Source organism: Oryzias latipes, chromosome 3, assembly GCF_053564925.1.
Source record: "Oryzias latipes strain Hd-rR chromosome 3, Olatipes_Hd-rR_3.1".
In the NCBI taxonomy this organism is placed as follows: domain Eukaryota; kingdom Metazoa; phylum Chordata; class Actinopteri; order Beloniformes; family Adrianichthyidae; genus Oryzias; species Oryzias latipes.
In genome coordinates this window covers 41,836,887-41,854,326 of record NC_136239.1, presented here as the reverse complement: position 1 = coordinate 41,854,326, position 17,440 = coordinate 41,836,887, and the positions used below count along the sequence as shown (strand labels likewise).

Here is a 17,440-nt window from a genome sequence, read left to right as displayed (position 1 = left end):
GAACTTTTGCAAAGATGGATGTGCATATTGTGCATAGAAAAGGAAAGAGTTTAGCTAATCAGTGCTAGCTCTGTGGAGAAAGTGTGTGTGTGTTAGCCTGGGGGCGGAGCTGGCAGGACAGACTCTTCCTGAAGGGGGCTGTTCCTCACTTTGTGACATCACAATGTGAGAACCCGCTCGTTTCCATGGATTGGTAGGGGCTGGTACTCAGAGAGCAGGTTTTTAGAGGAATACTCAGATATGCGCGACCGGATCAAAAACCCCTTTGGGGTAGTTTATAGAGGGGAATAAACATTATAAAACACTTAAAAGCTCATAAACTTAATTTTGCATTAAAAGGATGTTTAAATCAAACATCTTTTAGGATCATTTGTGAAGGCTTTTTAATTTACAGCTGTTCTTAAAGGTTTGTGATGAGTATTTCTTATGACGATTTGACATTAATGTCCGATTCCAGTTTGATGACTGTTGGGATCTGAAGCGCCACCCTGCTGTCTGTGTTCATGATGGCGTTCAGTCGTCACTCATGACTTTTACTTTTGACCCAAATTCCCGAATTTTTGAGAGAAACACTGCAGAAACTGAGTTTTTGTCCACAAGTGTGTGACGTTTTTTTACTTTGTAGACCGACTTGAGTAGAAATGTTTACAACCAAAGACTGAGCTGACCAAAAGCACAACAGGAGGGAAGCGTTACGATGTTGTTTGTGAACATTTAAGGATTGATAAACCATGTAGAAAAATTACCCTTTCAAATTCTCTTTCCCCTGTAATCTAGAAATGTGTTCCAGAATTTTTCATTATTTATGTACTTTAATCTTAATTCTTTTGAATAGGAAACTCAGATTGACTCCTGATCGTTCCTCCTCTGGACTCTTTCTTTTGACATCATCAGTAGAACTTCACTTTCATCGATTCAAACATCGTTTTGCTTCTTTCTTTCTTTCTTTTCATCAGTTCTCCGGTAAAGTTTACTTTAAATCATCTGTTTGTTCGTTGCAGCTTCAGGACTACTTTGATGTTATTTGGAAAATCTCAGTGATGATCACCACGATAAAACCTTAAACCAGATTAGTTTCCATCTGAACTTTAAACGTTTTATTTTATTTACATCATCTTAACTCTTCATCCTATCTGTTTCTAGACTTGTTTGATTTTGTTTTTAGTCCAAAAACTTTCTAAATCTTTGCTTCATCTTAAAATAACACAAGTTAGATTTCTTAATTATTTGCGTTTGGATTTCTCTTCTTTCTATTGAAATCTTTTGTTTCATTTTTGGAAATTTGCTTAAAATCTGTACGAGTAGAAAAATCTTAACGTTAAATATTTTTTAAGCCTTTACTCTCAGGTTTATTTCTCAGTCATTTTCAGGATTTATCTCCTTTAATCTTCAGAGTTTCTCAAGATTCTTTTATGAACCGGTTCTGTTTTCTTTAACAGATTTATCTTGTTGCCACGACAACCAAACATTAAACTTCTTAAATATCAACTAATTTCCGGATTCTTTTCCTCTTCTCTCAAATGTTTTTCCATCATCATTTTCATTTCTTGTGAAATAAACTTTGATCTTTATCGCCTTGAGACGTTAATTTATTTATTTTTAAAAACATTTCCCTGAAATCGATATATCAATTTCAATCAAACGGTTTCAGTTTTATTTTGTTTCACTGATTGATCTCCTGGTCTTTATTTCTGGATCATTCCATGATTCATGCCTGAATATTCTTTGGATCTTTGGCGGATGTTCAGACTTCATAGAAACAAATTTTCGTCTTAAAGTCGCTGCTGGCTCGCTCTCTGCAGTAAACCTTAGGGTCTCTTTCCCATCACTCCGTAAATCTAACCCTTCTTCCTCTTCTCTCTCCTTCCAAACTTCCACTTCTTCTTCCTCCTTCAGCCTGGAGGCTGATGACATCTTTTGGTGAGTACGCGCCTCTTTTTCCCGGTGTGTTCGTGGGGGGGTTCTGGAGCAGCTGGGACACTCTTTTCAAACACAACTGCTCTCTCTGGTGTGTAGTTTGTTGTGTGTCTTTGTGTAAATGGTGGTGCTCTGCCATGTCACCTGACTTGGCTCTGCCTCTGAGCTGCAGGTAAGATTTTTGGCGGCTGCCTGTGTCTTAGGGCGTCTGATAAGATGCCTGCAGGTGGGGGTCCTGTAAGGTGGGGGTCATGCAGGTGGGGTCCTGCTGGTGTGATGTCATGCTGTGTGTGCATGTCCCACCCAGTCAGACGTGTGTTGTGTGTTTGCAGCCTGGACAACAGTAATGTCATTTCGGACAAGCCGGTTCTGAAGAACTACCCGTAAGTACTGCAGCAGCCTCACTGCATGCTGGAAGCTGCAGGAAGGACTTTGGGCCCCGGGGGGGGGGGGGCCCTCACAGTTGGTGTGTGTGTCTGTCTACGTTTCTTTAGGTTCTTGTGGGGACCGGCCTGTTTGGACCCACCAGAACTAACCATAAGAACGATAAGCCCCACCCCCCAAAAGGCCAAAAGGCTGTTTTAAATGTGTAAAACAAAGGAAACTGTCCAGAGCCGTGTTTACGTCAGAAAACAAAGTCGTTTGAATTTAGTCAATGACCTCATCTGCTTTCTGTCGCCACAGTCCAGGGTCGACTGGTTAGTCTAAAGTCAAAGTCAACTTTATTGTCTATTCTTCACGTGTTCGACATACAATTAATCGTAATTTAGTTTCTTACACTCACATGCGTAGACAAAAAAAGACAATTTATAACATTAACCAATAAAATATAAAGTAACTGAATAATTAAAATAAACAATAAAATATAAGAAACATTTAAAAAAACGAACTTAAAACGGTAAAAAGTATCTTCATAAAGGTTATTTGAGTATTTTAACCACATCTGCTGCTTTAAGATTTAAGAGAAATCCAAACTGCTGGTTTAAGATTCAAACTGTCTCAGGATTTTTTCTTACTGGGTTAATAATGATACTTTTTTAATTCATACATTACTTTTTTTTTAAACGAATAAATGTTTCTTAAAGGAGCATTATTCTTACAGTTCTGTAAATGAAAAAACAGACTGAGCATCCTCTGCTGTTGGTCTTTGATCTCAGAAAAGCTGGTCTGATGGCTGAAATCAAACGTTGGTAAAAACTGAATGAAAAAGCTCTGAAATCATTCATTTGTCTGAGATAACAGAGTAGTTTCAGGAAAAACTGCAGAGAAAAGCTGCTAAGGAGTTTTGGAGAAAGTAACCTTCAAGAGGAATCAGACTTTTGGTTTTCTGTGGTCCAGACCGGGTCCTGCAGACCGGGTCTGGCTGCTCAGACGGAAGCCGCTTCATCAGCACCTGAGCTTACCTGTCAGAAACTTTCCTAAAATTTTGTTAATGCTCCAGAAATCAAAGTAAACGGTTTGTTTACTTGTTTCCCTCTTAAATAAATAAAGTTATCAGCCAAGAACAGCAAAACCTCCATCTTTGCTTTGGTGGATGACTTTATGAAGGTGAGACTCCAAAGCAAGCACACTTTTTAGAAGCTTCTGGAACCTCAAGTCGTGTTTCTGGTCTCAGAGACCTCTGTTTAACACATTCACGCCGCCATATTGCGACCCCGTGACCCCGACGCTGTCAAACTGATACAATTCCTGATGAAGCTCAAACGGTAACAGAACATCCAGGAGTTCTTGTTCTCAGAATCTTTCGTATTAAAGCCATAAATCGGGTTCTGCTGGTGTCGGATCTACGTGTGAAATGGTTTATGTCTGGTTCTTTGGTGGTGGGGGTTGGTGGGGTTTCCCCCCTCCTGAATTGTTTGTCTTGTTAGTGACTTTTGGGTGCTGTCTAACTGCTGGTGTTTAATCTGCCTGGAATAGATCTGGAGTGAAGAATAACAATAGATCCACAATCTGCTCTTTCTTTATTGATTCAGGTGATTTGAATTGGTTTGAATTTGGGTTTTCTGCCGTTTGTCTTTTGGAGTTGATGCTTTTTATGCTTTTGTTTGATGTGACGGAAAAATCAAACAGTCAAAAGGGTTTGGAAATGCTCTTTTGTTAAAGTGTTTTTATATTTTGCAGCTGTCAAAAAAAGTTCCCTCCGATTATTATTGATCAAACCCTAAAAGCTAATATATGTCGACCTCTGGGTCTACTGCCCCTCCCCCACAGAAGCGGTTTCCTGATGGGCTTGGACTCGAACTTGAAAAACACAAACAAACTGAAAAGGGGAAAACCTATGCCTCCAAGCACATTCCAACAGCTGTTGTCTAACGAAGCCACACCTTCCATCGTTGAGCCGGAGGCGGAGTCAAGTGACGTCCAGGTGTCTGAGGAGCCACACGGTAAATATTCAGGTTGGACATGTTGGGATGACTTTGGAGGTTTGATTACCAATCTCGTTTCTATGCTGGTTTGTAGATCAAGCATCCACCATTAAAGACAGACATGGAGAAACCGAGTCCCACGACGACCCAGGCGAGATGGACCGAACCTCAGGTACGAGAACAGAAGGTCAGGAGCAACTCACACAGTGTTTAAAAACAGAGCAGTGATCATGTGATTCTATGTGATCATGTGATTCTATGTGATCATGTGATTCTATGGCATCTCAAACAGGAAAGTGTCATCTGCATAAAGTTGAACTCTGTGGTGGTTCTGTTCAATGAACGTACCTCAAATGCAGCATCTGACTGGACAAAAAGAGGAATTCTTTTTTAGCACAAAACCTTTCCCAAAATGATTTCAGCACAATAAAAGTAGAGTGTTTTCTTAATTCTTTAAGACAGAGTTTAAATCTTTTAGGACAAACTGTCTTTGATCAGAACAAACCTGCAAATGTCTGTTCTTGCTAACCTGTTTGCAGAGGCAGGTGTGCAGCGACAGTGCAGCATGCTGTCTGACCAAGACAAGTTTGTCCTGGACATGCTTTTCTCCAAAAACCCTGCAGAAGTGCCTCTGAGCCAGGCAGCGTCGGAGCCCAGTAGCACAGAGGAGAAGAGCACCACGTCTGGTGAGTTCAAACCCAGTTTGGGTGTTGTCTAAACACCTAAGATAACTAATAAACCCACAACACAGGAAGTGCTATAATCGTGTCCTTGGAGGAGGAGAAACATCTCCATCAAGGAAACGGTAATCTCAATGATCCCAACATGTGGACCTTATAGACCAGTATCCATTTTAAACATTGACTACAGCTTGATTGGGACAATCTTAGCAAGATGACTAGAACTTCTTATCCCAGAATAAACAAACAGGATTCATTCTAAATAGAACTAGGACGAGGTTGTCAGCAGGGATGTCGTCTCATCAAACCTTTAGCACTGGACAATAGAGAACAGGAAGACATTACACACATCACTTTGGAGGACTCAACATTAAGAGTAGGACTGTATGCTGACGATGACCTCATTACATTGTCCAACATGTCTGTCTCCCCAATCTTTTCATCTTACTTAAAAAATTCGGCACATTTTCAGGATATAAATTAAATATTTCTTTTAATAACCATCCACCAAAAGGCATTAGAAAATTCAAATTTACCTGGGTACACAACATTATAAAATATTTAGGTACACAAATGTCCACAGACCTAAAAATACTTTACAAATGAAACCCTACACAAAGCAAAACATGGTCTTTATTACCAACAAACTTCTACAATCTTGATATAAGGAAAATGGTTGATTCTCTTGCCTCACAGCAAGTTTATAAAGCAGCACAGCTACGATGGCCGATAGGCTGGTGCGATCCAAATACTGATGCTTTTTATACACGCCTCTGTTCGGAGATGACCCCCCCCCCCCCTCCTGAAGAAAAACACAAAAACACACAACTGTTACGTACGTGGATGTCTGCGCCTTTAGAAAGATAAAAATATAGAGAGAGGTGCTAGAATCCTGAGACAGTCCGCCTATAACACCAGCAGACACAGACAAAGGCTTTAAACTGTGGTTACATGAAGGTATCGCAGGTTTCGGGGGGGGGGGGGGGGACAGCTGGAAGCAACAAACGACCTGAAAACAGGTTTTATTTTAGATTCTGTCAATGGAGAAGCTACTTTGACAGACATGAAGCCCACTAAAGGGAAAAAAATAGGAAATGGATCATCTGTATCAACACCATAAAATGAAAAAAACAGATGCACCTAGAGATGTTTGTTTACCTTTTAGTTTGATCATCAAACAGGCGTATGGGGGTAAGTAGGAGTGTAGAAGAATCCAAAGTCAGTTCTGGATGCTCCAAATATGTCTGGCTTGTGGTCTGCTCCTTTTGTCATTGTCACAAAAAGCTGTAGATATCCTTTTGGTTGCTGATGATGCTGACATTTTTCCGTCCCATGATGCATCTCTGCACAGCAGCAGAACAATCCTGGAGTCCAAATTCATACTTTTTACATTTAAGGAGAAAAGTGTCAGACTCCTGTTTCGGTTTCTTGATTTTGGGACAGAGTGAGATATCTGTGTTTTTTCCCGTCTTCAGAGGAAAATCTAGGCGGTACCGTGTCTTCACGTCTGTCGGACTTGAGAGCGCAATCAGTGGAGGCCGCTTCCCCAAATGAGGGCAGCAGCTCCATCAAAAAGAGGCTGGAAAGCTCAGGAGGCTCCGCCCAGGTGGCCCCGGCGCGGCTGGAGGAACAGCAGGTGACGCAGGTTTGAGTCCTCCGCAGACGAGGCCGACGGCGTGCTAACGTTCTGCCCGTCTGCCTCATCAGAAGCGAATCCTGCGGCAGCAGAGCAGCATCGACATGGACGCGCACGCCAAACGACTGGAGAAGACCCGGATGACGCCGCTGGGGGCCAAAGCGTCCGTTGACGCCTGGGACCAGCTGCAGCCCAGCGACCTGCGCATCAAAGACCTGGACTTCTCCGACCTGCTGGACGAGGAGGACATCGACGTCCTGGACATGGACACCTTTGACTCCTCCCACTCCGGCGGCCCGCCCCCTCCACCCCCTCTTCTAGGAAGCATGGCTCCTCCCCCACCTCCTCCACCCCCTCTTCTAGGAAGCATGGCTCCTCCCCCACCTCCTCCACCCCCACTTGGAGGTGGAATCGCTCCTCCCCCACCACCTCCACCCCCACCTGGAGGTAGAGTCCCACCTCCTCCACCCCTTCTGGGTGCAGCCCGCCCTCTGTCCTCCGCCCCCCAGCAGAAGAAGAAGACGGTGAAGCTGTTCTGGCGGGAGCTGAAGCAGGCGGACCGGCCGCAGAAGTGCCACTTCGGCCGGGGGACGGTGTGGGCCTCGCTGGATAAGGTGGAGGTGGACACCGCCCGTCTTGAACAGCTGTTTGAGTCCAAAGCCAAGGAACTGTGTGTTACCAAGGTAACCATGGGGGTGGGTGAGGAAGCGGTGAGTCTGAGGTCGATGAGCCGCCGTCGCTCCTGCAGTCCGGGTTTCCGGTTCTGTTGAAAGTGATTAACATCACGATTCATTTAGGCTCCGCCTCCACTGACAGTTACAGGGGGGTTGTGTTTGACCCAGACGTTGGTGCTTCACACCAAAGGTTCTGACGTTCTAGCTAAAGGTTGAAAAATGGAGAACCTGTGCTCAGCGGTCCAGAGGCCGCGCTCTGTCTCTGGACTGACGTCCTCCATGAGCTTGTCTGGAAGCTCAGTCATGGAAACCGGTCCATGAAGGTCTCTGGAGGTCTGGAGGTCTCTGAAGGTCTCTGAAGTTCTCTGGAGGTCTGGGGGTTCCGTCTGCGGCCACATTTTCTCCCAAAGGTTGTGGGACTTGATATAGGGTACTAGGCCCCTCCCCCTCCAAATAATGACCGGTTTGGTCAGGTTTAGTGAAGGTACAGCTGTATGCGCTCAGTGTTTGTAGGTGGTGTCAGTCAGCTCTCGTTTCCACGGAAACGGTTGGTTTGTCCAGCAGAGGTCAGTCCTGCTCCTTCCTGATGAAGGCGCCTCCTCCAGGGAGGCCCAGTGACTGTCGTTTTGGTGTCCCGGTGATGCCGCCACACAGGAAGTCCATGATCCTCTGTGGGGGGGCCGTTGCCGTCTGACCTTTAAACTTCTCCTGGGAATTCTGCTCCTAGGAGAGGTCTTCAGATATGTGGACCCCCCACAGCTTAATGGGCAAGATCAGCGGATTTAACCCCCCCCCCCCCCCACAACCCTGTCTTTATAACATAGGGGTTGATGGGAAATTGCTCTTTTAAAACCGGCCTCCAGTGGTCTTTTGAAGAACTGCGACGTTTCGTTCTCTGGGTTAAAGTTCAGAAACAGAAGGGGGGGGGGGGGGGGGGGGGTCACTGAGTTCTGGTTTTAACGGGACGTTTCTCTGCAGAAAGGACCGGAGACCAAAAAGGCAGTGATTCTGGTTCTGGACCCAAAGAGGAGCAACGCCATCAACATCGGGATGACAGTCCTGCCCGCCATCCATGTCATCAAGAGCGCCATCCTGAGCTTTGACGAGTTCGCCATCAGCAAGGAGGGGATCGAGGTTTGGCGCCGTCCGACAGGATTCTGCTGAACGGGTTTCTGGTCCTTGTTCCTAAATCCTCTGTGCTCTGAGCAGAAGATCCTGACCATGGTCCCCACAGAGGAGGAGAAGCAGAAGATCCAGGAAGCTCAGCTGGCCGACCCAGACGTCCCTCTGGGCTCGGCGGAGCAGTTCCTCCTGAGCCTGGCCTCCATCAGCGCCCTGACAGCCCGCCTGCAGCTCTGGTCCTTCAAACTCAACTACGAAGCTCTGGAAAAGGTAAAGATGGTGGGGGGAAGGAACGCCACCCAGAACCTGACCCAGAACCTGACCCAGAACCTGACCCAGAACCTGACCACGACCCAGAACCAGACCCAGAACCTGACCCAGAACCTGACCTGACCAGAACCTGACCCAGAACCTGACCCAGAACCTGACCCAGACCCAGAACCTGACCCAGAACCTGACCCAGAACCTGACCCAGACCAGAACGGAACAGAAACGCATCACAGACCAGACGCTCCTCGCTTTAACGCCGTTTTTCTGGACGGATGCAGAACACTCTGTTGTAGGATCCAAGCAGGACCTGCAGGACGGTTGCCATGGAGCTCCGCCTACAGGGAAGGCCTTTGGATGGAAAAGGTCACCTCCCTGCAGATCTTTCTCTGTGCAGGATTTAGATGACCCCAGCAGTGACCCCTGGCGCTAAACGCCGTCCAGCTCTGGCCTTCAGCGTGTTTTATGCAGCAGACGGACTGCAGGGGGCGGCACTAATGAAACGCTGACGGCGTTTGGAGCCCAGAGAACAGCAGCAGAAGACTGATGAAACTATGACTGTGTCCCCCCCCCCCCCCCCCCCCCCCCCAGGAGATCGCAGAGCCGCTGTTTGACCTGAAGCTGGGCATGGAGCAGCTGGCGTCCAATCGGACCTTCAGGAGGATCCTGGCAACGCTGCTCGCCATCGGAAACTTCCTCAACAGCACCAGCGTGAGTCCGGCCACGGAAACCATTTCTGTTTGACAGCAGGAGAACCGGACCTGGAGGCTGCACTACTTGCTGGGAGTGCAGCCGTCCACTCCCAGCAGGTCCCTGAGGTCATGTGACCAGGTCTGCTGGTTGTTACAGACTAACGGTGCAGCAGTGGCTCCATCCATCTGGATCTCCCTTCCTCTCAGCCTCAGATCTGCAGAATCAGTGTTTTCTTTTCTAGATGCTTTTCCATATTTATTTTTTATATATTCTGTGTTTTATTGTGAAGAACTTTGTGATTTTCTTTATTTGAAAGTGGTGCCACACAAATAATGTGAAGTTATTAAATGCCTCAGAGCAGATTTTGGCTGCAGAGCATCGATTAGACTGGATGACTCGTCTCAGACACATCCGTGTGGACGGATGGCAGGAACACGCTTACAGCCGTGACCTTCAGGTTATCTAAGAATCAACGTAAACTTTGGAATCCGTCAGTTTTCCGTTTCTTTCAGGTGTTTGGTAGATTTAAAAAATCCGACTAAAATGTGTTTAGATTCCATCTTCATGCATTTATTGATCCGTCGATTGAAACGAATCCGTTTTTCTTCGTTTAACGTTTGTGTTCTCTGCTGGCAGGTGAAAGGATTTGAACTCAGTTACCTGGAGAAGGTAGCAGAGGTGAAAGACACCGTCCACCGTCAGTCTTTGCTCTACCACACCTGCAAACTGGTGGTGGATAAATACCCAGAATCCTCTGACGTTTACTCGGAGATCGCCGCCATCAGCCGCTCTGCCAAAGTACGCCTCATCCGTCTCACCTCAGGCCTCGCCGGCTCGGGAAGCTGCTCCTGACCCTCTGATCCGTCCTTCCAGGTGGACTTCGAGCTGCTGTCGGAGAACCTGGTTCAGCTGGAAAGACGCTGCAAAGCATCATGGGACAACCTGAAGGTGGTGGCCAAGCATGAAACCAAAGTGGCTCTGAAGACCAAGATGACAGAGTTCCTGAAGGACTGCACTCAGAGGATCATCATCCTGAAGGTGGTCCACAGGAGGGTCATCAACAGGTACGCCGCGCGCCCCTGCCTCTGAGCAGAACCCGGACTCATTCCCCGTCCCGCCGCAGGTTCCACTCCTTCCTGCTGTTCCTGGGTCAGCCGTCCTCCTCCGTGAGGGACATCAAGGTGACCGCTTTCTGCCGCATCATCAGCGAGTTCGCTCTGGAGTACCGCACCAGCCGGGAGCGAGTGCTCACCCTCAAACGGAAACGAACCACGGTCCGGGAGCGGCGCAAGACCCGAGGGAAGATGATCACGGAGGTACCGCGTCCTCCTGCGGGAACTCCCACCGCAGACGGAGGGAAACTGCTGGGGACGCTCCTCTCTGAGGGACATTTCCTGTCTTTCAGATGGAGAAGTTTTCGGCGGCTGTGCCTGATGCGGACACCCCCTCCCCCGTTTCCATGGCAGCAGAGGCAGAAGCCGAGCAGGAGGAGGAGCACGAGAACATGAAGAACCTGCTGATCAGCAGCCCCCCCGGCCTGTCGGCGGATCACCGAGGCCTGAGGCGCTCCAGAGCCGTCAAAAGTAAGAGGCAGGCGACGGCGCTCCGTTCTGACCGCCGTCTGAGGGAGTCCAGCCCTGCCGACCATTTCAGAAACACGCCGCAAATACGGGATAGAAGAATCCCGATGTGCCATGCTAACGGTCATGCTAGCACGTTAAAACCAACATTAGTAAAGGAGTCTGCAGGACTCTATTGACGGTTCAGTCTGCAATAAATGACTAAATGATTCAGTGGGAAAAATTCCAATTCAATCTTACAAATGAGAAAATAACATTTTAACTAGAAGGAGCTGCATTTCCAGAGGAAAATACTGAGTCAATGTTATGTTGCTGAATGAAAATGAAACTGAAAGGGTCAAAACTGGCGCAAAAAAAAGATGGAAAAGATGAAAGTTGAGCATAAATACAGTGAAAACAGCACAATAAAAAAATATGTTTGCCAAAAACGCCAGAGTCGGGTATCGAACCAGCAAACTTCTGCACCAAGGATTCCCATTTATTTCAATGGAGGATAAAATCCTGGAATATCTGGAAAAGTTCAAGGATTTGAAGGACAGAAAGTCAGAGCTGAAAAAAGCTGAAAGAGCTGAACATTTGAATAGTTGAATGATTGAAATAAATGAAAGAATGTAGGAAGAGTTAAGGGACAAAACATGGAGGAAGATACTAGAATAAAGAAAGAGAAACAGGAAAAAGAATGATTGAAGGATTTATTGAGATTAACATCAACTTATTTTTTAGCATTCAACTAATTAAAAGCAAGATCTACAACATCCACAACAGTCGTGGTTTTTGGTGCCGTCATTCAGATGAAAACAGTTTTTATTCACATTTAATACTAAAACTGTGGTTTCCATTCATGCTTTGCTCCAAACTCATTTTCCAATCATTACATTTTTCATTCCTTGAGTCATTTCTGTCAAAATTCAAATGAAACACAAACGGCGCCCCCTGGTGGAACACATTTACTCCCGCACAGCTTTTTCTGAGTCAAAACTCAAACTGTCAGACGCTCATGGGGGGGCGGGGCCTACACTCCGCCTCCGCCCATGTTCTTCCTCTCACGGAGGTTCTGGTTCTGGTCCTCAGGTTACGGCAGGAGTAGCCCGTCTGTGATGTCTGCTGCCAGGGACGATGGGAGCAACTTTCAGGATGACGCCACTGATGACATCATGAACCGCCTGGTCAAGTCTGTGAGCCAGAATCCTTCGCAGCGAACGTCCAACCCCAGAACCCGCAAGCGGTCCAACCTCAACAGAAAGTCCAGTGAGTGCAGACGGGGTGTGGTGTTCTGGAGGTTCTGGGCCGAGCGTTTCAAAGTGTCCCGTTAGACCTCAGTGTCTCGGGTATCGACCGCCTCATGGCGGCCACGGCCTGTGATGCAGATGATGTTTCCATGGCAACCGGGCAGCCTGCAGGTCAAAGGCGAGGAGCTGAGTGACTGCTCCTCTCGGTGACGGAGGAGGCAGCAGCTCAGCGTCTGCCTCCTGCTCCTCCTGGATTTGTGGGAGGAGTTTGGTGCTGAAGGTCGAGTCGGCGCCGCGTCGGCGTCTGTGTGGAGACACAACAGCAGGACGGTGTCCAAAACATGTCTTATCAGCGCGGCGCACATCTCTGTGTTCACCTCAGAGGGAATCTGCTGCTGTGTGGGGGTCACACTGAAGGCCCCCACCCCAAACCTCACCTCTGACAGAACTCCAAGCTTCGGGTCAGAACCGGGTCCAGAGGTGGACTGAGAGGAAAGAAGACGTTCAACCTGAATGTAAACCATCAACGACAAGAAGCTGCAGATTCATGATTGAAGGTTGAAGGTTTCTGAGTCTGTTCTGGTTGTTGCCCCCTCCTGCCTTAGAACCGGGTCCTGGAGGGTCTGGACCGGCAGAACGTTTGTGTGGCTGATCCAACTCCTGTGTGTTTTGCAGTAAGGAGGACTCTGTGGAGCGGCCTCGGCGTGGACGCCGCCCAGATCCAGGAGCTCAGCAGCAAGCCTGGAGAAACCGTCTGACCTGGACCTGAACCAGGACTGAGACAGAACCGCTACACAGGCACACACACGGGTTCTGCCCACAGCTGGACGGGAACTCTGAGGGTCAGAAGGACTTTTTTAGAGGAGCTTTGATTGTTTCTGTGTTTGGAGCGGTTTTTAAAGCTCCGAGGTTTGGTTACGTCACGCTCCAGGCTCCCGCCGCCTTTCACGCCTCTTCACATGTTAACCGGCTCAGAGCTTCGTCATGGGATCCGTAGGTTCCTCTGACTTGACCTTCACAAAGGTCACCGGCCTCCATCTTTCCTTTTTCTGGAAAAGCCGGACAGAAGAAAAGAAAATCGTGTTTTTTCATCTAGGTTTTGGTTTCACTTTGTGTTTAAAGATGAAAGTCTTCACAGAACTTTAGTCACAACAAATAGTGTTGCATAAATCCTGTAACGACCACAGGGGGCGCCGTGGAGCACAGAGGCACCAAAGGATGGACGTTCCTCGCTCACGCTTCGTTTTCACGCACAAAATGGACATTTCTACAGAAAATACGATTGGTTTGACAGGAAACCGTTACAGTTCAGCAAACGGACATGAGTCGGCACTTTTACTGTGTGTATGTCTGTGCATGTGTTTGTGCATGCTTGTGTGTGTGCACGTGTGTGCGTGTGTCTGTGCATGTGTGTGTGTGTGTGTGCGTGTGTGTCTGTGCATGTGTGTTGGTGTGCGTGTCTGTGCATGTGTGTTGGTGTGTGTGTCTGTGCATGTGTGTGTGTGTGCCTGTGCATGTGTGTGTCTGTGCATGTGTGTGTGTCTGTGTGCATGTGTGTGTGTGTGTGTGTCTGTGCATGTGTGTTGGTGTGTGTGTCTGTGCGTGTGTGTGCTTGCATGTGTCTGTGCGTGTGTGTGCTTGCATGTGTGTGTGTGTCCATGCGTGCATGTGTTTGTGCACGTGTGTGTGCGTGTGTGTGTGTCTGTGCATGTGTGTGCGTGTGTCTGTGCATGTGTATTGGTGTGTGTGTCTGTGCATGTGTGTTGGTGTGTGTGTCTGTGCATGTGTGTGTGCACGTGTGTGTGTGTGTGTGTGTGTGCGTGTCTGTGCATGTGTGTGTGTGTGCGTGTGTGTGTGTCTGTGCATGTGTGTTGGTGTCTGTGTGTTTGTGTGCATGTGTGTGTGCGTGTCTGTGCATGTGTGTGTGGGGGTGTGTGTGCGTGTGTGTTAGTGTGCGTGTCTGTGCATGTGTGTCTGTGCATGTGTGTGTTGGTGTGTGTGTCTGTGTGCATGTGTGTGTGCGTGTCTGTGCATGTGTGTGTTGGTGTGTGTGTGTGTGTGTGTGTGTGTGCTTGTGTGCTGCACTGCTTCATGCCGACTCCGTTTCTGGAGAATCTGCTTTGACTCGTAGAGCAACACGAACAATTTAGTGAAACAGGAAACCTTGAATGTATCTGATGTTGTCAATAAAGCTTTGCCAAAAAAATAAACAGTTTCAGATTCGTCTTTGACGGTTTTCTCCGTCAGTTTGGCTCTTCTCTTCCAACAGAAATGACTTTCTCTCTCTCTGTGCTTTTGCTGAAGCGCTCGCCGTCTTCCTTAACCACACCCCTCCCCTGCTGCTCTTTTCTAATCAGCCAATCACAGCGCAGCAACATTCAGGCATCTGCTGTGGGTTTGAATCCGGGGAGCACAGCGGATTCTTGTTGTTTCTCTGTTGCTGACCGTATTGTTTTGATGAGTTTCTATTTTGACGAATGTTAGTTTGTTAAACGTAAAAACATCAGAAGAAGTTTTCTTTGTCGTAAACGATAAAAACATCATCGAGTTAGCAAACCAACAGAAAGTGGACTTTGATGGAAAACTCTGAAACTTTGATGGATGATGGTCCAACTGTTCTGGTTATTTACCTGGAGTTCAGATAGTTTTCTCTTTGCTAAATGACTGAACCTTCAATCTAAAATCAAGTTTGGTTGACTAAACGCTCTTTCTTGTTTTGAAATATAAATTGGATTTCTCTCTTTGGGGTGACGCAGCAGAGAATCCGGCAGACCTTCAGAGAAACATTGATGACGTTTTTTCTGAAGACAAGCCAGAGGTGAGGGAGGAATGGGCGACCAAAGACCTGCTGGTTTCTGAAGACCGGCAGGTCAAAGGGTCTGGAGTTTAGGACAGACGGTCTGCAGAGGTTCATCAGGTGAGCGCTCTGTCTGAAATTGAAGTCCAGGACGACGTACCGGTACTTTTTCGTCTCTTTAGGTACAATGTTGTCATTTTGGGCCAATCGATGGCTTCTCCAGAAAGGTGAGAGAGCTTGCTGGTCCCACTGCTTGTGGTTCATTAGTCAAATACGTTGAATCGTTTTTTGTGAGCAGATCAGGATCCTGGATCCTGCAACCCAGAGATCAAACAGTCCCCCCCCCCCCGTCCTGAAGGCCTTCCTGGTGTCTCGTTAAGGTCGTGGCGTTGGGACTGAGCGTGTACGGCGTGGCGTTTGGACGTCCTTCACAGCCGGGAGGAAGACGGCCTTCTGGATCTGACCTCCGGCGTTTGTTCTCTGCTCTTCATTCCCTCCTCGGCTGGCGGACGGAGGGACGGTCGGCCTGTGAAGTCTGATCCAGCCGCAGCAGACGTCCGTCATGGAGCCTCTGGCAGGATCTCAGTCCTTAGGTAGGAACTGGTTTGTGGCGGTGATGGGGGGCCGTGGAGCAGGGGTAGAGCGTCTGACCTCTGGGCGGATGATCACAGGTGTGTAGATGCATTTACCTGCCCCATCCAAGGAAAGGCGTTGAAGTATTTAATCAGTTATTCTGATATATTCACAAATTTACACTTCTCCTGTTTGGTTTAATCTAATCTTTTCAGAATAAAAGCTTTTCTCTCATAATTTAGGTTTCACTAAAGTAATGAGTACCGTCCCACCGCCACAATGATCTGTGACATCACAGACCCGCCCCTGAATGATGTCTGGGTTCCCACAGTGCAGGTATCTGGAGCCCCCCCACACACACACACACAGGAAGTTGGGAGGAAGTCCACTTTGTGCAACACCAGCTGCTTCTCCAGCAGTCCTGAAGAGGAGAAAATGACAGTGATGAAGAACAAATCCATGTAAATCATCAACGTGTCCATCAGTGTGATCCAGCTGAAAAGGTTCTGGTCCAAATGGTTGATGCAGACCTGAGGGTTTCTCTCAATGCCTCCCATCAAAACTATCTTCAAATATTTTCAGCAAACGAGCAACTATTGGAGAAACGGCAACAATAACCGGTCAGACGTTCTTTGGTCCGAGCCGCTGTGGCGGCGTTTCCCCAAAGACAGGAAGTTTGGTTTTTGGCGTTGCAGCATTCGTCTGTCAGAGTTCACGTCCAGAGAAGCGTCGTCTTCATCGTCTTGACCACTAATCCAGGAGAAGATGTCCTCCATGCTTTGAGACAAAAGCTTACAAACGTATGAAACGCCATCAGAGACGGTTATTTCCTGCTTTAAAGACGACTTTCTACGTCTAGGAGACGGTTTGAACGAGTGAGCGTTGGAAAATGCTGCATCAGCGCCTGCAGCTCTGAGAACCTGCAGAGCCAGACCAGAACCTGACCAGAACCTGACCCAGACCCAGAACCTGACACAGAACCAGACCCAGACCAGAACGGAACGTAAACGCCTCACAGACCAGACGCTCCTCGCTTTAACGCCGTTTTTCCCGGTTTGGTCAGAAGTTCTGGAGTTCGTCAAAAACTCGTCTCCTTCCAGAACCAAATAGAAACATCAAAGTTTGGATCTGAGGTTAGATGGAACTCAGGGAGGACCAGAACCCCTGGTGAGCGTCGTTGTGGTTCTGGACGGATGCAGAACACTCTGTTGTAGGATCCAAGCAGGACCTGCAGGACGGTTGCCATGGAGCTCCGCCTACAGGGAAGGCCTTTGGATGGAAAAGGTCACCTCCCTGCAGATCTTTCTCTGTGCAGGATTTAGATGACCCCAGCAGTGACCCCTGGCGCTAAACGCCGTCCAGCTCTGGCCTTCAGCGTGTTTTATGCAGCAGACGGACTGCAGGGGGCGGCACTAATGAAACGCTGACGGCGTTTGGAGCCCAGAGAACAGCAGCAGAAGACTGATGAAACTATGACTGTGTCCCCCCCCCCCCCCCCCCCCCAGGAGATCGCAGAGCCGCTGTTTGACCTGAAGCTGGGCATGGAGCAGCTGGCGTCCAATCGGACCTTCAGGAGGATCCTGGCAACGCTGCTCGCCATCGGAAACTTCCTCAACAGCACCAGCGTGAGTCCGGCCACGGAAACCATTTCTGTTTGACAGCAGCAGGAGGCTGCAAAGGGGTTTCCTGTTCTGATGGAGAACCGGACCTGGAGGAGAACCGGACCTGGAGGAGATCCAGACCTGGAGGAGAACCGGACCTGGAGGAGATCCAGACCTGGAGGAGATCCGGACCTGGAGGAGAACCGGACCTGGAGGAGATCCGGACCTGGAGGAGAACCGGACCTGGAGGAGATCCGGACCTGGAGGAGAACCGGACCTGGAGGAGATCCGGACCTGGAGGAGAT

The 17,440-nt window shown here is 48.1% G+C and overlaps 1 protein-coding gene across 10 annotated transcripts in view; it reads left to right on the top strand.

Moving 5' to 3' along the window:
• The window catches only part of fhod1 (formin homology 2 domain containing 1), a 40,832-nt gene extending 26,458 nt beyond the window's left edge, over positions 1 to 14,374 (top strand). For 3 of the 10 annotated variants that reach the window (XM_078944772.1, XM_023953786.2, XM_078944775.1), the window contains 16 exons: positions 1,897 to 1,920; positions 2,250 to 2,300; positions 4,129 to 4,301; positions 4,378 to 4,470; positions 4,823 to 4,969; positions 6,439 to 6,599; positions 6,671 to 7,282; positions 8,252 to 8,407; positions 8,483 to 8,665; positions 9,254 to 9,373; positions 9,992 to 10,153; positions 10,229 to 10,419; positions 10,479 to 10,671; positions 10,761 to 10,938; positions 12,007 to 12,183; positions 12,840 to 14,374. In XM_078944772.1, coding sequence (XP_078800898.1) covers positions 1,897 to 1,920; positions 2,250 to 2,300; positions 4,129 to 4,301; positions 4,378 to 4,470; positions 4,823 to 4,969; positions 6,439 to 6,599; positions 6,671 to 7,282; positions 8,252 to 8,407; positions 8,483 to 8,665; positions 9,254 to 9,373; positions 9,992 to 10,153; positions 10,229 to 10,419; positions 10,479 to 10,671; positions 10,761 to 10,938; positions 12,007 to 12,183; positions 12,840 to 12,922 — 2,704 coding nt within the window. In that variant the 3' untranslated portion in view covers positions 12,923 to 14,374. The remainder of the gene's footprint in view (positions 1 to 1,896; positions 1,921 to 2,249; positions 2,301 to 4,128; positions 4,302 to 4,377; positions 4,471 to 4,822; positions 4,970 to 6,438; positions 6,600 to 6,670; positions 7,283 to 8,251; positions 8,408 to 8,482; positions 8,666 to 9,253; positions 9,374 to 9,991; positions 10,154 to 10,228; positions 10,420 to 10,478; positions 10,672 to 10,760; positions 10,939 to 12,006; positions 12,184 to 12,839) is intronic. The other 7 variants (XM_078944774.1, XM_078944769.1, XM_078944777.1 and 4 more) reach the window with 4 other exon arrangements.
• The last annotated feature ends 3,066 nt before the right edge of the window (positions 14,375 to 17,440 follow it).